This window comes from Crinia signifera, chromosome 4 (genome assembly GCF_055691185.1).
Source record: "Crinia signifera chromosome 4, ASM5569118v1, whole genome shotgun sequence".
Classification (NCBI taxonomy): domain Eukaryota; kingdom Metazoa; phylum Chordata; class Amphibia; order Anura; family Myobatrachidae; genus Crinia; species Crinia signifera.
In genome coordinates, this window is record NC_139220.1 from 174,549,753 (window position 1) to 174,572,031 (window position 22,279).

The 22,279-nt window shown below is 41.4% G+C and overlaps 2 protein-coding genes across 5 annotated transcripts in view; one reads left to right on the plus strand and one right to left on the minus strand.

Annotated features, from left to right (window-relative positions):
* Nucleotides 1–7,893, plus strand: part of CCDC146 (coiled-coil domain containing 146) — a 123,168-nt gene extending 115,275 nt beyond the window's left edge. For all 3 annotated transcript variants that reach the window (XM_083183040.1, XM_083183039.1, XM_083183041.1), the window contains 3 exons: nucleotides 1,929–2,066; nucleotides 3,177–3,425; nucleotides 7,405–7,893. In XM_083183040.1, coding sequence (XP_083039166.1) covers nucleotides 1,929–2,066; nucleotides 3,177–3,425; nucleotides 7,405–7,608 — 591 coding nt within the window. In that variant the 3' untranslated portion in view covers nucleotides 7,609–7,893. The remainder of the gene's footprint in view (nucleotides 1–1,928; nucleotides 2,067–3,176; nucleotides 3,426–7,404) is intronic.
* Nucleotides 7,894–9,161: 1,268 nt separating this feature from the next.
* Nucleotides 9,162–22,279, minus strand: part of GSAP (gamma-secretase activating protein) — a 120,417-nt gene continuing 107,299 nt past the window's right edge. For both annotated transcript variants that reach the window (XM_083183043.1, XM_083183042.1), the window contains 7 exons: nucleotides 21,762–21,832; nucleotides 18,599–18,693; nucleotides 15,180–15,299; nucleotides 13,820–13,884; nucleotides 12,813–12,917; nucleotides 12,361–12,457; nucleotides 9,162–10,430 (listed from right to left, as the gene is read on the minus strand). In XM_083183043.1, coding sequence (XP_083039169.1) covers nucleotides 10,333–10,430; nucleotides 12,361–12,457; nucleotides 12,813–12,917; nucleotides 13,820–13,884; nucleotides 15,180–15,299; nucleotides 18,599–18,693; nucleotides 21,762–21,832 — 651 coding nt within the window. In that variant the 3' untranslated portion in view covers nucleotides 9,162–10,332. The remainder of the gene's footprint in view (nucleotides 10,431–12,360; nucleotides 12,458–12,812; nucleotides 12,918–13,819; nucleotides 13,885–15,179; nucleotides 15,300–18,598; nucleotides 18,694–21,761; nucleotides 21,833–22,279) is intronic.

The window sequence follows — 22,279 nt, forward strand, 5'->3', positions numbered from 1 at the left end:
AGGACAGTGTGGGGGGGGGGGGGGGAGGCAAATGACTGAAACTGATTGTTGCTTTGGGCAATAATGGGTCAGCAATTCTAGTGAGCCAGTGTCAGTGAATTATGAATCTTCTGGGAGGAAAGAGTACTTTATATTGCAGTCAGATCATGCATCTGAAATATCCGCTGGTGCTGAGGAGAGTTTCTCTTGAAGGAATCCTTTGGCATCGTCAGGGTCAGAGAAGTCATATTGGGTGTCTTCCCAAAAGATCCTCAAACGGGCTGGATACATTAGAGCGAACTTCAGTTTCTTTTCCACTAATTGGGTACAGATAGGGGAGAAGGCTTTCCTCTGCTTAGATAGTTCCACCGAGAAGTCCTGGAATAATCGCAAACGTTTTCCCTCCCACATAAGGTTTTGGATCTTGCGCGATGCCCTCCATATCGCTACTTTATGAAGATAATTCAAACATCGTAACAGAATAGGTCTGGGTCTCGGGTCATTGTGTTTGGGGATGTATCCTACTCGGTGGACCCTTTCAACCACTAAATCTTTGCATTCCTCTTTTATTCCTAGTAGCTCGGGCAGCGTTTTGGTAACAAAGTCCGTTAGGGCTGGTCCTTTGACACTTTCTGGGAGGCCAACTACTCTTACATTATTCCTCCTTGACCGATTTTCCATCTCGTCTATCTTATTCCAGAGGTGGTAGTTATCTTTCTGAAGTCTAATTATGTCCTTTTGAACTACGTGCATATCATGAGAAATTGCTCCAATCGTGTTCTCATTTGAGGAGACTCTAGTGGTTAGTTGTTGCAACTGCAGGGATATTTCTTGCACTGCGTTGGTTAGCAGGGGGACCATAGTGGATTTTATAGCGTCCACAATGTCTCTATAAGTGACCGGAGTGTCAGGGTCTTTAGAGATCTGTGATAAATCAGAGTTTCCCGGGTTCCCTGTAGATTTCTTGGACGCAGGTGAGAGAGGGGTGATATCATCCTCCTCTTCTGGGGCAATAGTGTGTTCTGCTCTGCGTTTCTCATTTCTAGTTGGGGTATGCTTAGTTTGTTTCCCCGCAGGGATTGGGTGATCCATCTGGGAATGGGGTATACAATTATGAATAAGCCTCTTATTCTTAGGTTCAAGCCTGTGTATTCAGTCTGGTAGCTCAGCTCAGAATTTTGTCCCAAGGTGAGTCTGAGAAGGGGGGAAGGGGGGGTAGAGTCCTTTCTGTAGGAGCAGGGGTAAGGGTTATCTCCTGCGATAAAATAGTAGCAGACCCTGGGTGTTACCCTTTATAAGTATGGGATCCAAGAGAAGGGGAGAGGTAGGATATCTTCTGCTTCTCTGTACAGTCTTATTCTCACTGAGTAAGTGCAGTGGGGCTATACATACGTCGGGGCTTACTTGGTACCTGAGTTTATCTGCTGGAACTGCAGTTTGGAGCTCAGCGTGTGGTGCTCCAAAATGGCGCCAAGTAAGAGTGGGGCGCGTGCCTCCGCTGCTGAGGAGGATGCAGGTAGTTGTTCCCCGATTTGCCTGTTGCACCTCCGGTCTGGGGTCTGATGTGGGGGCTGGAAGCTCTTTTCGGTGCCTCTCGCCGTCCAGGGGAAGGCTAGGGTAGGCTACAGCTTGTAGCGTGCTGTAGTAGCTCCGGAGAGGACGATGACGTCACCGGGCTCCCGTTCTTCTGCTGCGGCACAAGGGAGAGGATCTGCCGTTCCCCGTGAGTTCAGCCCGTTCAGGGGGTGTTGTGGAGTCTGGCAATGTTGGTCGGGGGAGTGTGACTGTCCCCCTATATGCACGTTTTGTGGGATCTGCCCGGAGCTGCGGTCTCAGGCAGCCGTTCCCATGAAGCCGGAAGCGGAAGTCCTTCTAGGATATATAGTTTAATGTAATTGCAGGCATTGCATTTGAAGTGGTTCATTAATAATTATATATGTCCCATACAGCTGGAACTGCGTCTGGCTGAGAAGGAGGAACATTTGCTGGAGAAGGATTTTCTCTATGAACAGGTTTCCAGACTCTCAGAGAAAATCCGCATTAAAGTGGAGAATGGAAAAGAAGACACCCTAACTCTTGCTAAAAAGGTATGTGCAGTTCCTGGTTTTGTGCTGCTTCACTGAGACCTTTTCATTCCCTATTCTTCCCAAGAAAAAAACTTTAAAAATCTAGATCTCCCAAAACCAGTATATAAAGACTTGCTGAATGACCTTCTGTAGTTGCCCTTCAATAAATAGGAATTATGTGACAGTTTTATACACTCATTCTTTATGTGGAAAGTAATCCTGAAAATGTTTTACGGTGATATATGTAGAGGCATATACTGTATCTTGTCCTTTGAAAGAAATGCCCAGAGACTTGGCTGGGCACCAGAGGTCTGGGCAGAAAAAGTGGTATGATACATAATTGGAGAGGCTCATCAAGTTTATAAGGATTTGGCTGGAGAACCATCCTTTTATAATTATAAGCAAGTGAAGCCGGAATATTGGTCTGTATACGTGATATAAATAGGGAAGGCTTTCAAGGATTATCAATTTGTTAAAGATAAAGCTATCCATGCACAGATGTCAGAGCTCACACCAAAGTGGTAAGAAAAATGTGGTTGAGGACAGGAACCCATCTGTATTATCTACATATTCACAAATTAACATTGTGTCCACAAGCTTGACAGTGGTTTGTAAAGGTGCATGCTACAAGCAAACTCTCAGTCTATCACTAGAGAAAGGTCATCAAAGCTTTGTCTTTAAACACTGTATACTTTTGTCCATAGAATATATGTTTTGCAGACACCTGACCACTACACCAATGTAATGATATTGTGTTAAACTGCACATACTTTAATTTGGAACAACAAGAAAAAGGTACACAGCGCTGGGGTTTGACTGAAAATATAACCAACTATTAAAGCAATATAAAATACATTTATTACATGAATATCAAATATACATATACATAATATGAATGAGAATTCTCTATGGACAAGGGGGGGGAGTGAGAATATAGAATAAAAAATAATTTGCTAGAATATTAGCTCCAAAAAATGTAATAATGTAAAATTATATTAGAGGGAAATTCTGAAGACAAGTTAAGACAACATTTTCGTTCCTGATATTGTTCTTAACATTATACAACTTACTTAATAAGTGTTAAGCTACAGTTACTGACATATCTCATACTTTGCATCAATATTTTGGTAGATGAATGAGCTGCAAAAGACAATTAAAGACACTACGCGTAAAATGATGTCCCGCATTGCAGAGCTGTCCATGCAGCAAGCCAGCTGTATAAAGCTGCAGCAAGAAGTGAGAGATAGAGAGAAATTTGTCGAGACCTGTTATACACGGATGGAGCAGGGACTCCCACCGAGTGAGGAAACTGAGGAAGAGTGGAAACACTGGATGCGCCAGGAGCATAGAAAACAAATGGAGAAAGAAGAAAAGGCCAGGGTAAGGTTTTTATAAAGCTGTAGTGGTATATGCAGAATGCAGAATGCAGCAACATGCCATTATAAAGAGAAGATACACAGAGTAGAAATGTTACATTACCACGCTGTATTTATAAAGCTATATATTTAGCCATACTACAATACTAAATCTAGTATAGACCTAGTGATATCAGGTTTTCCATTCTGAAGCACAAAAACTCTAGCCGGTAGATTACATTTAAACCAGACATGTCCAACGTTGGCCCTCCAGATGTTTTGAAACTACACATCCCAGCATGCTTTGCAATAGTTTTATCATTCTCTAATACCAAAACTGTGGCAAAGCATGCTGGGATGTGTAGTTTCACAACATCTGGAGGGCCAACGTTGGACATGCCTGATTTAAACCATGCAGATCTGACAGAACTTAAGGGGTGTACACACGGAGCTAGAGATGGGTCGTTCGCGAACAAACCAGCTCTTTTTGAACGGATCCCATTCAAGTAGGAGTGAGCCGGCGATCCCCAAAAAAAAGGTGATCCGTTTCAGTTTCGTTTTCCATTACAATGCATTTTCCTGATCTCAGTGCTGCCACCTGTGGCCACTGAGATGTACTACCTCTGGAGATTGAGTACAGTGCTGTGACTACAAGTGATAGAAAGATTAGCTGCTGCTGTTAGGGATGGCCATCGGTGCAGATGCCATCGATGATGATTCTGCACCCAGCCATCGATCAGCGTTTTTACTCGGTCATGTATATCCCCCCCCCCCCTTTTTTTTTTAAGCGAGCTGAGGATCCGCCTAAAAGATCCGTATCTTCTCACCGAGAGACTTAATGATCCATTTTGCCCATCTCTACACGGAGCGATCCTTCTAAGCGATTTTGACTATATAGTCAAAATTGCTTAGAAGGTTAGTAAAGATTGCTGTGAAGGTTAGACAAATCTCCCTATAATATCGCTTAGTAAAAAAAAAAAAAGATTTGCCAGGCAAGAATATTTTGACTAGATCGCTGGCTGTCTATTCAAAATCGCTGGTATTCACTGCTGAGGGAGATATTCACTAGGTGATCTGCAATGAATACCAAGCAAGTATGTTTATTCTAGTATAGTCAAATTTCCCATAGACAAAATAGCTTAGACAAAAATCGCTGTTGTATCTAGTCAAATCGCTTAGTCAAAATCACTTACTCAAAGTCGCTCACTAGCAAAAATCGCTTTGTGTGTGCACCCCTTTAGCTCAAATTTAGGTAACATGAGGTAGTAAGTGCAGCGTTTTCCTCTCTACTCACCTTAATCAGCTGTGTGAATGTGACAGCAGTAAGAATTCTGACCCCTGCTTTCTAAGCTACCCTTCCAGTTCCATGCCACAGCTTTTTCCATAGCCACTTCCTCCTGCTTAATCAATATTATCTAGCATAGATTGACTGTTCAGGCAAGGCAATTTTGACTAGATCATAGAATAGCTTGGTCAAATTCTGCAGTGCATCTAGCCAAAATCGCTTAGTAAAAATTGGCCATTAGCCAATATCTCACCGTGTGTACGGGGTATAACAAACTGATGCACAGAGCAGACTGAGAAAGAGAGATAATGTTTGATATAAAATTCTGTAAACTCTAATTAGAAATATACTGGAGAAGGGTTAGGATCATTTGGTCTACAGCATGATGGTCGACAGTCATTAGGTTGACACATTAGGTCGACATGGGAAAAGGTTGGCATGGTTATAGGTGAAAGGTCATTAGTTTGACAGTCAAAAGGTCAACATGGGTTTTACCTGAATGTCCACACAGTCGACATGGGCACAGTTTAAAGTGCACCGCATCGCTCGCAATGCATTGGGCAGGGTGCCTCACTACGCTTGGCACACTATTTTATTCTCCCACCACGCCCTAGTGGGTGGTAGAGCATGAAATACCTCCTGTCGGCACAAAAATCAGTGAAAACCCCCATGCCGACCTTTTGACTGTCGACCTAGACACTGTTGAACCAACGACCCTTTGACCTTTTCCCATGTCGACCTAATGGTGTTGACCTAATGACTGTCGACCATCATGCTGTAGACCAAAATGACCGCATCCCCTGGAGAAGACTGTGTTATATCACTATTTCAATGCATTCTAAATTAAGAAATGTAATAATATGTTTGACACAATTATGTGAAACCATTTACATATTTGTCCTACTTATGTTATTATGCTTTATTTAAATGGCACCACAAGGGTTCTGCAGCGACTAAAAACACAAAAATGAGCAAAAACAAGAAGAGAATCAGTTAATTATAGTACAAGGCAATTTAAGACAAATACTTGGTAAATAAAGATAGATTCATCAGGGGACAGGACAATCGAATTATTATTAGGGTAGCGGAGCTCTAGGGTTAGGTTCTGCTGAGGGGAGTTAATAACATACTGGGTTTGTTCTGTGGTTCGCTTTAGCCTTTAGGTACTTTGCTAGTACAAACAAGAAAAGTCCTACATGGAGCAACTTATACAAAGAAAATACAAGAAAAGTGGCGCTTGCTTGATGAAAGGTTTATAAATTTAATAGCATATTAAAATACAAATATATAAAAAAGAACACATAAATCACTAATAATAATAAAAAATGGGGATAATAATAAGAAAAAATAAAATTAAAAATATATAGCTGAAACCACTGATAGGTGGATCTGGACCAGATAATTAGCTTGGTACAGCAGAAAATGTAGTGACTGTCCCATTTCAATTGCAAATCTGTGGATGGTATAGCAGTAATACACAGTGGAGCAGTTACAGTGCCCAATTAAGGCTAATAGTTACCCAGCGCCGCTAGAGGATTCCAATCCCTTGGGATAGCATTGCAGCAATTGTCCTCAGATCTACACGGCCAAATGGGAAAAGAAGGTTGTATTTGTAATCCAAGCTGGAAGTAATGGAGACCAGAGCATAGACCAGTATGCTCACAGTTTGTAGGCAGGTGGGAATAAGCCAAATAGTTCCAGAGTGTAAAGATGGTAACTGCGGGTACAGTCAGGTCCTGATAGGTGTTTTATAGCAAAGATGTCCGGTCCAGGGTAGACTCCTGACACGTTTCGCTGTTTAAAAGTACAGGTTTATCAAAGGTATTGCTGGAGTTAGTCACAGTAGGGTTTAAATACCCTAGGATAAGTGGTTCAGGTAAATCACCTGTGTTCAATAATTAGTGTACATAATTACAAATAATGTTAATACTAAGGATCAAGAGAAGGCAAAGGGACAACAATAAATAAGCATATAATAAACATAATAGTTTATTGTAAAACAAGTGTTAATAATAGGTAATTTTCAGAAGAGTGCGCGGATAAACACACATAAATTAGCCAATCGGCTTAGGGAAGGTTGGGCTAAAGGCCGTTCAGTTCCTGTAAACATTGGTGGTTCCCGTGGCGATGGGCCGCCCGTCCAATCAGAGGGGCGGGCGGTCTGATCACGTTAGCCACATGGGGCGGTATTGTATAGGAAGCTTAGGGGTATTGTACAGTGTGCGTTCCGAGCCTCGCTTTCATCAATATGGTGTCAGAACGAGTTTCCGGCTTGCATTCCTGGCCTCGTTCTTGACTTATATGTTTCCTGCTTCAAGTGCAGCATAAGGTAACTTAGCGAGCTACGGCAAGTCCCTAATAGGCACATAATGGAATATACGCATTGGTTGTATAGTGTGTCACCCGGGCAATGGCTTGATCCGTTGTCTAGGAGACCCATGGAGCAACTTATACTTCAAAATAAATATGCAGAATACCAAATAAACAAAAGAAGAATCATTAATTTATATACAAATTCTACATACAACAAAATAACTTTATGATGAGTTTTATTTTTAAACATTGAAATAGTTTTTTGGTTATTAGACATTTAAGTTTATAAAAATTGTCTATAAAAACACAAAAATTGTCATAATTCATGATAATTCGCATTTTAAGTATTTAAATTATGTTATAAAATTTATAAATTGCTCATTTTTTTTTATGTTATCCATTACAGATTGAAGAAGAGGAGGATCAGCGCATATTGCCAAATGGCATCTACACCACAGCTGAGCAACGTCCCAATGCGTACATACCAGAAGGCGACACTACTCTTCCTCTTCCCCGACCTTATGGGGGTTTAGCGCCTTTTAAACCCAGTGAATCTGGCTCAAACATGAGGCACATAAGAAAGCCATTGATCAAGCCGATAGAAATATAGCAATGATGTTCAACAGTATAAAATTTATTTGAAGCAAGAACATTAAAAATGTTTGATAAAACATTTGAATGAAGCCATGGGTGCGGATTTGTAGCTACTCATAGAACAAAATTATAGCTACTTACAGCTCAACAATTGAAACTAATATAATGGTGCATCTGCTTAAACTCAGTTGTAGCCAAGACTCTGGTGGGAATATGGTCATGTTGTCAGTTAAAAATATAAACCAGTACTGTTTTTCAATCTGAATGCAACAATATTCCAATAAAACATTTAGTAAACAGGTACATGTATGTTTATTATGACTCAGGTTATTTTATGAACGTAAGTTATGTAGAACATATTACATATGTGTATTTCATGTTGTACAGAGTACCTTGAGTTTTAGAGCTTCTGCGTCCATAGAGGTGTCCCATTTACATACTAGAAAGTAGATTCAACAAGTGATAGTCTTGTTCTCACTAGTTAGGAGTGGATTGGTTGGGGCACCATTTATCCATCACAACGGTCACTTTTATACACATAACAGTGCCGATTGGCTGGAGCACTATGTATCTTTCTTAACTAGTTATAACAAGAATAGCACTTGTTAAATCTGATTTTCAAACAATAATGTTTATTTTTTTGTATGGGTGGTATGGAGTAGGTTTAAGCTGTGTTGCACACATTTAACTCCTACACAGAGACAGAACACCTCCTGCCCTCACACACATGCTGTGAATGTAATTTTCTATGTGATATTTTTGGACAATGTAACGCGTGCAGAAGATAGTAAACACTCTCGGTGAACTGAGCCAGAGTCCTGTCTATCAGCTGCTCCAGCTTCATCTTTCCTAAAATATTACATGAAAAATGTCCTCATCAGAAGACAACAGACGGGAGAAATGCTGTTTTGGACTAGAGGGTGTTCCGTATGAGTCCCCCACTGCCCAGCACACATTCTGCACATGTTATAGATACGCCAGTGGTTGGAGCCAACAATACCTTACAGATATAAATGGGGCATTAGCAAGTCGTAATATACATTTTAATACTATACAGGGGATATAAAAGGTTTTGATAACCGGCTAACTTTCATACTTAAAAAATAAGAAGTATTATTTCCTAAGAATTTTTAAGTGGGGAAGTACACGTAAACGCCTTTGCAATTATCCAACATCATTATTACAAAACCACTAAACAAAAGAGAAGTGGGACCAAGCACAGATAACACCCACGTAAAAATAAGCAACACTGGAAAACAAGAAGTATAATATGGACTACACAATGTAAACCAGTGGATATGTTGCACATAGGGCATTATTCCAGTTCACTCTTTCTGACAAAATCCTTCTTAGATGGACAAAAATATGTGCACTGCAGGGGGGCAGATGTTACTTGTGCAGAGAGAATTAGATTTGGGTGGGGTTTTACTTCAAAGTGAGATCTATATTGCAGTGTAAAAATAAAGCAGCCAGTATTTACCCTGCACAGAAACAAAATAACTCACCCAAATCTAATTCTCTCTGCACATTTTACATCTTCCCCCCTGCAGTGCACATGGTTTTGTCCATCTAAGAAGGATTTTGTCAGAAAGAGTGAACTAGAATAAGGCCCATAGGGACCAATCCGCTTCTACATTTAATAATATAGAACACACTGCCTAAATGCCACCCAAAGCAATATCTACACTGGTTCACATCACCACTCTTAACCTGCTTCATACATTCCCCCCTCCATATAGTATAAAACCTTTAGGCAATGGATATGCAAGCCTTTCACAGACTTTTTGTTTTCCCCTGTAAGCACAAAGGGCCTTATTCTAGTTCACTCTTAGAGGCAAATTCCTTCTCAGATGGACAAAACCATGTGCACTGCAGGGGGGCAGATGCAACAGGTGCAGATAGAATTAGGATTTTGGGTGAGTTATTTTGTTTCTGTGCAGGGAAAATACTGACTGCTTTATCTTTACACTGCAACTTAGATCTCACTTAGAAGAAAAACCCCACCCAAATCTAACGCTCTGCACAAGTTACATCTGCCCCACCTGCAGTGCACATGGTTTTGTCCATCTAATGCTGCCCATACACACCCCGATACGGGCGTGCGTTCCGTGCTTAACAAGCACGGATCACATTGCATTGCATGTGCATGCAATGCGATTCAATGTGATGAAAACAAAGTACAAAAAGTATGTGCAAGCACATACTTTTTGTACTGTGCGATGAGGTGCTGCGGGTGCTGGGAGTGCGCACCCCAAAGCACAGAACGCACAGTCCACATCGCAGCGTGTACGGGCTGCTTAAGAAGGAATTTGCCTCTAAGAGTGAACTAGAATAAGGCCTAAAGTGACCAAAACTTCTATTGTCATAAAATGCCACATTACTACTACATGCACATCTAGTAGATGCGTATGGTGTTAAACCCATAGTAAGGGGATAACACATCTGTAAACATTTTCTAAATAACAGAATTTGCCATTTCCTATGAGGAATACATAACATTTTATAGACCACTGGCACAATTCTGGTTTCAATTTTCTGATTAAAACCAAGGTCTTGCCAATATATGCAATACTATAAATCACCTATAAAAACATAAATTAAAGATGGAGATACCGGACCTCAACAGCATTTGTAGCAGACATAGACGTAACCAACATTTAAATAACAGCCTAGGTCTTGTTAAAATGTATCACAAATGTAATTACAAAGTTACATTTACAAAACGAAAAATGTCCCATTTTTAACATTTTTGTAGATTTAGAAGAAGAGAGGTCTGTTTTAAGGCAATTTCTTCCAGAAATGCAGCATCTATGTTATCTTCCTCAAAGGGGTTTAATGCTGGAATACCAGAGAAGAGAAAATAAAAAATGAGGTCACAAATAAACGCAGTATTACCTGTTTCGACTTAAAAAATTAGGACTATGGAGGTTTGGCACAGAAACACTAAAGAACGCCTCCCCCCTCTGACCCCTCCCATCTCCAGCAAAGCCTCAGTCTAATTTTAGCCAAGCCGCATGAAGGAAACATAATATAAACAACATCAAGGAAACCAACCAAGAAGGGAGGGATCGCACGAGGAAGAAATTTTATGGTAAGTAAAAATCCTATTTCCTCTATCATCTATCTGGGGGATGCTGCTATATTACACCTGGGAATTCCCAAAGCAAGTTACAAGGGGGGGAAGCAGCCAAACCAGGATGCCTCCAAACCAAAGGTAAAATTCGGTAAAGGTGTTCACAGATGATTAGGTCGTATCCCTGCACAGCTGTTCCACCGAAACTCTATGGCGAACAGCTCAAGTCGTATTCAAGGAACGAGTCGACTGAGCCCATAACGGAGCAGGAATATGCAGAGCGGAAGACACATGGGCCTGCTGAATTGCCAAAGTAACCCAACAAGCAATTGTGTTCTTGGAGGCCGGTGAACCTCTCTTAGGGAAACTACCAAGAACCAGGAGACTCTCCATGTGACGCAACTATTCCATGCGGGACAAATAGATCTTTAACGCCAGCACAACATCCAACAAAGTCAGGCACAATGCCTCAGGGGAAGACAAAGAGCCTGTAGTAAAAGTCAGTCACAGCGCTGTGATGATGAAGCAGGCTGTGGCTGCTCTTACATGACCCAATGCCTCCTCAGACTGCTGTGAGCTGGGTGGGGGGAGAAAAAGACACCTAGGTACCAAAGGTTTTGCGACTCTCCCAAAGGCAGGACAGAGTAAGAAAAGAGCTCACAGAAGCTCCTAGTTGACTGCTCTCACTCTGGTTATGCTCGTCACCTGTAATAGGGACTAAGCACCAAGGTAAAAATTTAATTAAACACAACAAAAAGCTAGAAGGAATAAAAAAAGTGTGCCTTTATTCCAAGGCACAAAAACTAGACTGAGGCTCTGATGGAAGTAGGAGGGGTCAGAGGGAGAAGAAATTAGTGCTTTACTATTTTTGTGCCTAACCTCCATAGCCCAGATTAATGACACAGCACCCCCCCAGATGGATGATAGAGAAACTTTATTTTCTGATGGACTATCCCAACTACAGCTTTCCAAAGGTTACAGAATCTGGTGTTCATAAATCAAGATATCTGGTAGACCCTTAATAGCTCTGAACATTGGCAGTTGAGTGAACCCTGTTGCACCCACTGGTACAGTGTTGTCAATGGAAAGTAAAGAGAGTCCAGCATAATTAGCCACAATCCCCATATACCTGACTATTTGATGTTCTCAGATGAGCATTGTGTGGCCCATACCACACTGGCAGAAGGAATTAAATGACTGTTCTGTCTTGTGGATAAGCCAACCTAATAAACTACAGAGCACACTGGAAGCTAAAGAATAAGATTTTTCTTTATGAATTATGCGGATTGCTTTAGGTCAGGGAAATGTGGCGTACTACTTAACCCTTATGGACAGCTCTGCTGTGTAAAACTGTCAAATACTTCAATACTGGGACATTGTGCATGTGGATAAATGGGATTACACATTTTTAAATAACATTTAACTTGTACTCTACTTCTATATGTCTATTATAACTTCAGTTTTGTTTTCTCAATACTGTAAAAACATCAAATTATGAAATTAAACCCTTATTTTGATAGGGTCTTATGGCTGAGTTATTTTCACTGGGAAATTAGACTAAACACAGTATAGTAAAAAAAAAACTTCTGACCATAAAAGTGACTAATGAAAAAAAAAAAAAAAAAAAAACTGTTGTTCTTTCCAAAACAGATTCCTGCTCATAAAAGGAAGAAACATCTGTAAAATCACACTTACCTCTGTCCTCCACTTCTGATAGCATCTGTATCAAATAATTCAGAGGCAGAAAGTTTATGTACACTGGAGACCGGTCAGTCACTGACTGACTAATAACCTGCATAGTAATAGAATGTGTCACTTATCTATGAACCCAAGTGGTGACTTGTATACTAAACTTCTCACAAGAATCTGACTAAAATATTCTATATTGTACAGCAGGTTATACTTGGACTACAGCTGACCAGCAGCCATACTACAGACCAGTTCCAGGCATCATAAAAGTATTTCTATGGCACCATTCATTTCCTTATCATGCACACAGCAAACTACATACACTGTAACATTGACTAGAGAAGCATTATTAATACTGTATATCAAACAAAGGTTCAGGATTGTTGTACAGATAAAAAGCATAAATGGTTTGGCATTATACCAAATATGCACCTAGGAATGGATGTCTGTATACTCACCTCCCTTCTGTGAAGCCTAAACAGCAGCTTTTTCACATACTTCATAGCAATATAGTTATTGCTGCTGGCATGGTCCCACAGGTGATGGACTTTTTCACAAATATTCTGGAAAACAGAAAAAGAATAATATGGCAATGTTCTCACAAATCCTGCGTACAAGAAGGGTCCATTCAACACTTTCATTGTAGAATTTCCTGACACGGAGAAGGTTTATATGATAAATCAGGATATCCTGGAGCCTTACGTTACAGACTCTGTCAACTTTGGCATCAGATCATGGGAAATAACACTACACAACTGGCCTACACCATTGCATTTTTGTAATGGAATCAAATAAACCGTTTACACTTGTGTTCCCAACCTCAGGGAACAGAACACTACATGCTTTCCATATGTCACGCTAGAGGCACAGGCGTATTTACTACTTACTGATGTTTTATTCTACTTATTTCGCTTGTGATTCCAGGGTAGATTTATTAAGCTCGGTGAAGTGATAAAGTGTCTGGTCCTTATCATCGGCCAATCAGCTACTACCTGTCATTTTTCAAACCAAGCCTGTAACTTCACAGTTAGGAGCTGATTGGTACTTTATCACTGGCCAATCAGCTCCTAACTGTGAAGTTACAGGCTTGGTTTGAAAAATGACAGGTAGTAGCTGATTGGCCGGTGATAAGGACCAGACACTTTATCACTTCACTGAGCTTCATAAATCTACCCCTCCATGAGGAGACCTGGAAAACATGCACGGTTAAGGTTCCTGAAGACTGGAGTTGGGAAACACATTTATTTCCTTTATTGTATGAAAGGATATTGTAATTACAGAAGTACATTAAATGATTTTTTTTAGCTCATATAACCTTGGTTATACGAGGATAAACTGTGTGTGTGTAGACATTAGAATGCATCTTATTAGTACACCTGTGATGATAGGAACACATCGATTTGCTTTGGTTTACATATGATGTACATTTATGTTCAATTTAATAAAAGACTCCTGCTTATTCTACCTCTGGAAGACGGATAATTATGCTATACTTGAGTTTTTCATTTTCTTCATCATCATCATCCAGCTCTGTTAAAAGAAGAAAAAAAGAAAAGAAAATCAGTGGCAGTCAGTGCTCTGAATTGGGCACACATGTCATACAAGCTTGGCATGTGCAGATAAAGGACACCTTTGGGTATATGCCAAGAGTCTCAAAAATCTAAAGGCTAAATATAGTATAAATGGCATTATAATGGAAACTACTGAGGAAGAGAGGGATCTAGGTGTCACTATTTGAGGGGAATTAAAGGCAGGTAGGCAACGTAACAAAGCAATGAAGAAGGAAAGTCAGATGCTTGGTTGCAAAGGGAGAGATATCAGCAGTAGAAAGAAAGAAGTAATAATGCCACTGTATAGGTCATTGGTATAACCTCATCTAGAGTACTGTGTTCAGTTCTGGAGGCCATATCTCCAGAAGGATATAAATACATTAGAGACTGTACAAAGAAGGGCAACTAAAATGGTGCAAGGCCTACATCACAAAACGTACCAGGAAAGACTAAAAGATCTTAATATGTATACTTTGGAGCAGAGAAGGGAAAGGGGGGACATGGTAGAAACTTTCAAATATATCAAGGGCTTTAACAAGGTGGGAGACATTCTTCACAGGAAGAGGAGCAGCAGAACAAGAACACATGCACTGAAACTAGAGGGAGGAAGATTCAGGGGAAATTTGAGGAAGAATTACTAGTAGATAAGTGGAATAACCTCCCATCAGAGGTGGTAGAGGCAAATACAGTAGAGCAATTTAAACATGCTTGGGATAGGCATATTGATATCCTTACAAAGAAATAAGGATTGAATATGGTTTGAGGTAACATGTTTAAAAAAAGGAGTAGACTAGATGGGCCAAGTGGTTCTTATTTGCCGTCAAAATCGGTTTCTATAAGCTTGCATGTACAATGCTTCTATGTCATATTTTATTGCATATATATCTAAATGGATTCAGTACTGAATCCCGGCGGTCGGGATCCCGACGCCGGAATCCCGACAGCCAAAATCCCGACAAGGGGGGGGGGGGGCGTGCCACGCAGCGGGCCCGGTGCCTCGCTACGCTCGGCACACTAATTTATTCTCCCTCCAGGGGTGTAGTGGACACCCACGGAGGGAGAATGTGTCGGGATTTCGGCGGTCGGGATTCCGGTGTCAGGATTCTGAATGCCGGGATCCCGACCGCCGGGATTTTAACTGCATCCCATCTAAATAATTGTTTTGTTGTACTATTCAACAACTAATTACATACGGTTTCAGAAATCATTGTTTCAAGTAAAGAGAAGTGGAGGTATGAAGGATGATCCATATCTGGGATGTTGGAGACATTTTACCTTTCAGGAGTTTAGCAACAAAAGTTTCCGTCAGTGGCAGAGCTCCACTGTCTATGTAATGGAGTAAATTTCCTAGTGGGAGGCAGCGCACAGCTAGAACCAGATGCAGCGTCTGAAAACCTAGATTAACACAAACAGGAATCATTTAAAACATCCACTCTATTGACAGTTTCTGTATCACACAATCATATAAACATGATCCTATAGCTTAGGAGCTTGAGTTTGTTTTCAGATTTGATTCAAGCACACCCTAAACACCTTAGGTCGAAAAAAAAAAAAGTCACCCATCATTAAGATTTATGTGATGGATGAAACAAACAATTTACTTAAAACAATAGAAAACCAAAAAGCGACATGGAAATCACAACGATAACTTCGAAATAGATGATTTGATATGCACTGAAAGTTTTATGGCTCATTAGGCCATCATAGATATGGTGCATTACATGACCTGGGTTTATCTACTAAGAAAGCCACTGAAAAGTAAAAGGAGGAGGGAAAATGCGTCAAGATCAGATCCATATACCAGCTGGACATTACAAAAGCCAAAGAAAGGCTTTTCTGGTGAAAAGAACAGACTGCGCGCCTTAGGAAAGCACCAGCAGTCGGGACCAATACTGGGGAGAAACTGAGGGGGGCAGATCCGCAGCCTTATTCATTTCTACATACAGTATTGCCTGGCCAGGCTTTTAAGTACATTTAAAAGGTAATTGAATGTTTTACCTATACCGGTAGCCAGACCACTAACTACTATATTCAGCTGGCAAGAAAGTAAAGCAATTGCTACTGCCTCTTCTCTTCCAAGCTATACTGACCATTTTCTGCTTTGCTGAACTGTGCTTTAAACTGTGTCCAAATTAAAACATCATAATATAATGCGCTCTTCCAACATAAGTATAAAGAAAGGATCGTAAGGAACTAATTGTTGGAATTGTTTTATTGCTACAGCTTAGTAGAGCATATATTAAGGTTTTAACATCTGCTTGTCCAATATAAAAGGAAGCGACTATTTGAAAAATGATGAAATGGTCTTACAGTTCTGCTCAACAAGATTATAGAATACATATTTTTCTGTTTAATCTGATGAAAAAATTGCTGCAGCTTTTAATCATATTCTAATATGACATTTTATAATAAAAAAATTAGGTACTTATGTAATATCTGGGCTCCCGTTTTTCTTATGACACCGCGTACCCTCGCGGGGCTCGCTGCGCTCGCCACGCTTCGGGCACGGTGGCTCGCTGCGCTCGCCACACTATATAAAATCAACTCCATGCGTAATTGGATAGTAGGGGTATGAAAAAATGGGGTGCATTTAACATGGGAGCCCAGATAATACATAAGTACCAAAAATTATATATATATATATACTCAGCCAGGTAGTGGTAGCACTCGCTTTAAAGAAATTTTCAAACGGACAACAAATCTGCCAGATTTGTTGTCCGTTTGAAAATTTCTTTAAAGCGAGTGCTACCACTACCTGGCTGAGTATATCGGATCCCTGAGGGGTTACCATGGCAGGCACCGCACCTGACTTTGTCTAAGGAGTGCTGCTCCAACTGGTCATATATATATATATATATATATATATATATATATATATATATATATATATATATATATATATATATATATATATATATATATATATATATATATATATATATAGATACACACACACACACACACACACACACACGTGTATCTGTGTTTGTTTCTAATAACTGGCCGGTATAATCATACTTGTTACTATTGATGTGCAATATCAAAAAACTCATTCCACTAGTGCTGTTTTTAGCGATTTCCTTTTATTAGTGGGCTGAGTATCCATCAAAACAACTGCTGTGGAAAGATCATTTCTGTCAACTGCTCAGCGCAAAAATAATTGGCTGGTGGTTTGATCCAATGTCTATTTGTCAGATTGTAAATCTAGTCATCAATAACAGCATCTGAAGTGGTCAAAATGCATCTGCACCAACAGAGCCCTATTCAGAAAACATTGATATGATCAGATATGAACCAAAAAGGTTAAAAATGACTTAATTTCTCTGTATTACCAAGCTCCCACTATAGGACACAGCGCTAACTCTCCTCCCATATATAAGTGTAGTGCTCTAATGGTATTCTGAAAAGTCAAAAAGCTGCTTATGCAAAATCATATTAATGTGACATCACTAGCCTTGTCCCTGACATCACTAGCCAGTTCCCATCATCCCAGCTAATTTTCCAAGCTTGTCATTCTGTGGTAGATTTATTAAGCTAGGTGAAGTGATAAAGTGTCTGGTTTTCATCACCGGCCAATCAGCTCCTTTCATTTTTCAAACCAAGCCTGTAACTTTACAGTTAGGAGCTGATTGGCCCGTGATAAAAACCAGACACTTTGGCCCTTATTCTGATCGGTGCGGATATTCCCGCTTGCGTACGGGCCGCCGATGTTTATCGTCTGCGCATGTGCAGAGGTCACTCTGCGCATGTGCAGGCGGTTTCGCCGCATGGATTCTTTATACGCCGCACAGGGGGCGTAGAGGGGCGTGAGGGGCTACTTAGCCTCATTACCCTATGCATACGCCCCGCGTTTCATGGGCGTTCCCATGCAAACGCGGGGCGTATGCATGGTAATGAGGCCGTGACGCGTGGGTACGGGGCGGGCATCTGACATCGCCGGATGTCAGCTGCCCGCCCCCATACAAGATTTTACACGGACAAGTGTCCGTGTGGTCTTGTGTTGCGGGACCTGGTGGAGCGTGCGGCCCTGCATTCGATGTTCAGCGACCATCGAATGCAGGGGCTGCTCCCACCATGGAGGAGGCGTATCCCCGTCCACATTCATGCGGACCGCCACATATCCGCATACGGACGGAGGTGGCGATCCGTATGGAAGGCGGGGATTCGCCAAGACGGACATCACCGCATATTTCTGATCGGGCCGCATCGATCAGAATAAGGGCCTTTATCACATCTCCGAGCTTAATAAATCTACCCCTTTGTCTGCTGTGTTACCTGAGCCCCCTGTAATGTAGCAACCTGATGTAGGGGGCACAACAAATATAGTTATGGAGAATACTCCAGTTATTTCATGTAGATTATCCAGATGAAGTACACACACAGCCATTTGTCTAGAAATAGTGTCTAAACTTGCTCTCTTAAATATGTATTGTTGATAAAATCAGGAAATACTAAAGGATGAGCACTGGTGACTTTTTAAACTTTCTTCCACATAACATGTTATAAAATGATCTTCATACATAGCAAGAGATGCCATTATTTTAAAAGAAAATATAGCGGTAAGGAGAAGCACCAAAAAGTAAGCCTCATTTTCCTGTGGGAGTGGAAGACCATAGCATGGATAGAGCAACATGTGCAGTCTTCCCACAGACAATCCAACAAGCTGGTAGTGCCACGTCCTCGGTGTAGCTTACCAGGAGGTAGAGGCATGCACATTCGGCTTGTAGCTTCTGAAATTCGGCACATGACATGAAATGCAAAATACTCCGACGTCTTTGCACTCCTATCCCTGCATGAAATGTATAGAGGAAGCGATTAGGACTTAACACACATATTTACAGCATTACATAGGCTCAAACGAAGCACCACTGGCAGCACTCTATGCCAATAAATAAATGTCAAATGTCTCATTTCGCTAGATGACTATTTCATTTTTAAATCAAACTTTCAAGAAGTGCCTAAGTGTTATGTCTTAGACAACACGAGCAATGGGTATGTTGCTGGGCCATGCTAAACCACTTTAAAAAAAGGAGAAGTTCTTGTAGGTGAAGCATTTCTCAAATATACTTTCCACACACACACGTCTGGTATAGTCGGTCAACATTAATAACATCAGTATGCAGTCTATAAACATTGACCACGTCGTCTGAATTAATTGTGCAGACACTAATGAAATGTTGATAGGATTAGAATATTGACAAAAACATCCATGGTGGTCTAGCGTTTACTTACCTGCTACGATGGGTCACACTTGTGTGACAAAAACATGAATACTAGCAAAATAAAACCTATCCTCATATCGCACACTACTCTCTATACTCCCTGTTTTGGATCCCTCCCTCGGCCCGTCCCACCCTCTCTTCCCTTCTACCTACTACCCGCCTCTCACTTAATATATGGGACCTTTCCACCAAGTTCTACAAACTGCGCTCACACCACCCTTCTCTAACTCCACTATGGAACAACCCAGCTTTCCAACCAGGGACTAACGAGGAAATGTTCAAATCATGGACGAAGCATAATATTATTTTCCCCCACTCTTTCCCCTCATCGCCCTCACGCTGCCCTTTCCAGACTTTGAATCCCTCCGATCCAAATACTCCCTTTCAAACTCCATTTTCTATCAATATTTACAACTGCGCCATTTCTGTAAATCTCTTCCCCAAGTTTCTCCTTCTCTAAAAAGGTTGCCCCTCGAATCCCTCTGCAGACAATCCCAAAAAACGAAAAAAACTAATTTCAACCATCTATCAGATCCTCAACACTTTCAACCCACCGCAAAAAGAAAAACACAAAACTGCTTGGGAATTGGACTTGGGAGAGGAGCTCAGCATAAACACATGGTCCAATATCAGATTAGCCATAGCAAAAAGCTCCACCTCAACACGAATTAAAGAAAACGCATATAAAATCTATTACCGATGGTATATGCTACCAACAAAGCTGCACTCTATCTACCCCTCCTCCTCTTCCCAATGTTGGAGATCATGCGCTCAAGAAGGCACTCCTCTCCATATCTGGTGGAGCTGCCCAGTTATCCAGCCCTTTTGGATGGAGGCCCATAAATTAATTAAAGCGGTTCTAAACATACAAATGCCCTCCTCCCCTTCTTTCTCCCTATTAATGAGACCAATCCCACACACTCAACCTGCCCCACAAAAGTTGATCAACCATATTCTTAATACAGCCAAGTGCTTGATCGCCAAGAACTGGAAGAGCCCTACACCTCCCTCCAAACTTACTCTAATTAATGCTATTTGGTTCACCTACAAAAATCGAGAAGATCACTGCGTTTTTAAATGACACCACACTTTCTCTCATTAAAACCTGGTCCCCCTGGACCACCTACTTCCAAACTGAGGCCCCCTTGACACACATATAAATCTCTTTTGTCTTTCCTTAACTCTTTATCGGAACTGCCAGCATTCCCAGCCCCGCCCCCTCCCCACCAGACCTTCTACCAATGAACAAAACGTGCTCAATTGTATTTATCAGGTTAAATGCTTTATTAGTTTTGTTTGTACGAGAAATTTTACTTGAAAATTCGGTACTTGTTTCCTAGCACGGCCACCACAATTTCTATCGTGGTGGTCGTGTCGGAAAAAATTGTGTCGGTCGCGTCGTGTCGGTGCATACCAAAACGCACACGACGCGACCGACGCGATGTACCCGATTTCTCCATAGGCTTCAATGTTAAAATAATTTAACATTGAAGCCTATGGAGAAATCGGGTACATCGTGTCCATAGACTTCAATGTTAAATTATTTTAACATTGAAGCCTATGGAGAAATCGGGTCCATCGTGTCCATAGGCTTCAATGTTAAATTTTTTTAACATTGAAACTGACTCCATTTAACATAGTAAAAAATGGTAAAAGGGCCAATATGGGCCATTTCTCATTGGGTATGGCCCCGTCATGTGTGTAAAAAATAATGGCCCCCCATTGTGGCCGCCACCTCCACGATTGACGCGAACCCGAAGCGTGGCGAGGGGCGGCGGTGCGCGTCCTCCGACCTTTTCATTCCCCTACTATCCACGTCGGCGTGGAGTTGAGAATAGATTAGTGTGGCGAGCGCAGCGAGCCACGGAGCCCGAAGCGTGGCGAGCGCAGCGAGCCCCGCGAGGGGACGCTGATACCTTCACAGATCCCTGCGTCCCCTCGCGGGCTTCACAGGTATCAGCGTCCGCTCGCCACGCTTCGGGCTCGGTGGCTCGCTGCGCTTGCCACACTAATCTATTCTCAACTCCACGCCGACGTGGATAGTAGGGGAATGAAAAGGTCGGAGGACGCGCACCGCCGCCCCTCGCGGGCTCGCCACGCTTCGGGTTCGCGTTAATCGTGGGGGTGGCGGCCACAATGGGGGGCCATTATTTTTTACACACATGACGGCGCCATAGCCAATGAGAAATGGCCCTTATTCGGCCTTTTCCCATTTTTTACTATGTTAAATTGACTCAGTTTCAATGTTAAAATAATTTAACATTGAAGCCTATGGACAAATCGGGTCCATCGCATAGGCTTCAATGTTAAATATTTTAACATCGAAGCCTATGGAGAAATCGGGGGCATTGCGTCGGGCGCGCATAGGCTTCAATGTTAAAATATTTTAACATTGAAGCCTATGGAGAAATCGGGGGCATCGCATCGGTCGCGTCGTGTGCCTTCTTAAGGCACACGACCGACGCGATGTACCAGAGTACTGTTTTTTCAAAGGAAATCGCGGGCATCGCGGGCATCGTGTGCCTTAAAGTTAAGGCACACGATACCCACGATTGTGGCCGTGATAAGAAACAAGTACCGAAAATTCAAATAAAAATTTCTTAAAAAAAAAAAAATATCCTATCCTCATACTTACAAACATAAAACACCCGAATCTAATGCATGTTTTCTCCAAATGACCTCCAATATCTGACAGACCAGGTCCAGCTGTATTGGAAAGATATTCAACACTATAAAACATTGTAAGATTTCATGATTCAGGTGCAGATATATTAAGCCCAATGAAATGATAAAGGGGTGGGTGGATTAGTGTCTAGATTGACCGTTAACACTATTGGTCGACAGGTAAAAGTCAACATGCAATATGTCAAATGGAACGGTCAACTCAAATAAAGGTCGACAGGGTTTTCATGTGATTTTTGTTGTCTGTCAGCACATGTTGACATGGTTGCCCAATAACTGTAAGGCTTTGCTCGCCATGCTTCCAACTCGGTGCCACACTATCTCACTATACTGCATGTAGGATATATGGGGGTCAACCTATTAACCATCAATATACTGTAGATCTATTGAAGCACTCCCCATTTCCTATGTATAGTAGAATATTACAGTGTTAAAAAAAAAAAAAAAAAAACACGTGTAGAATGTACAGTA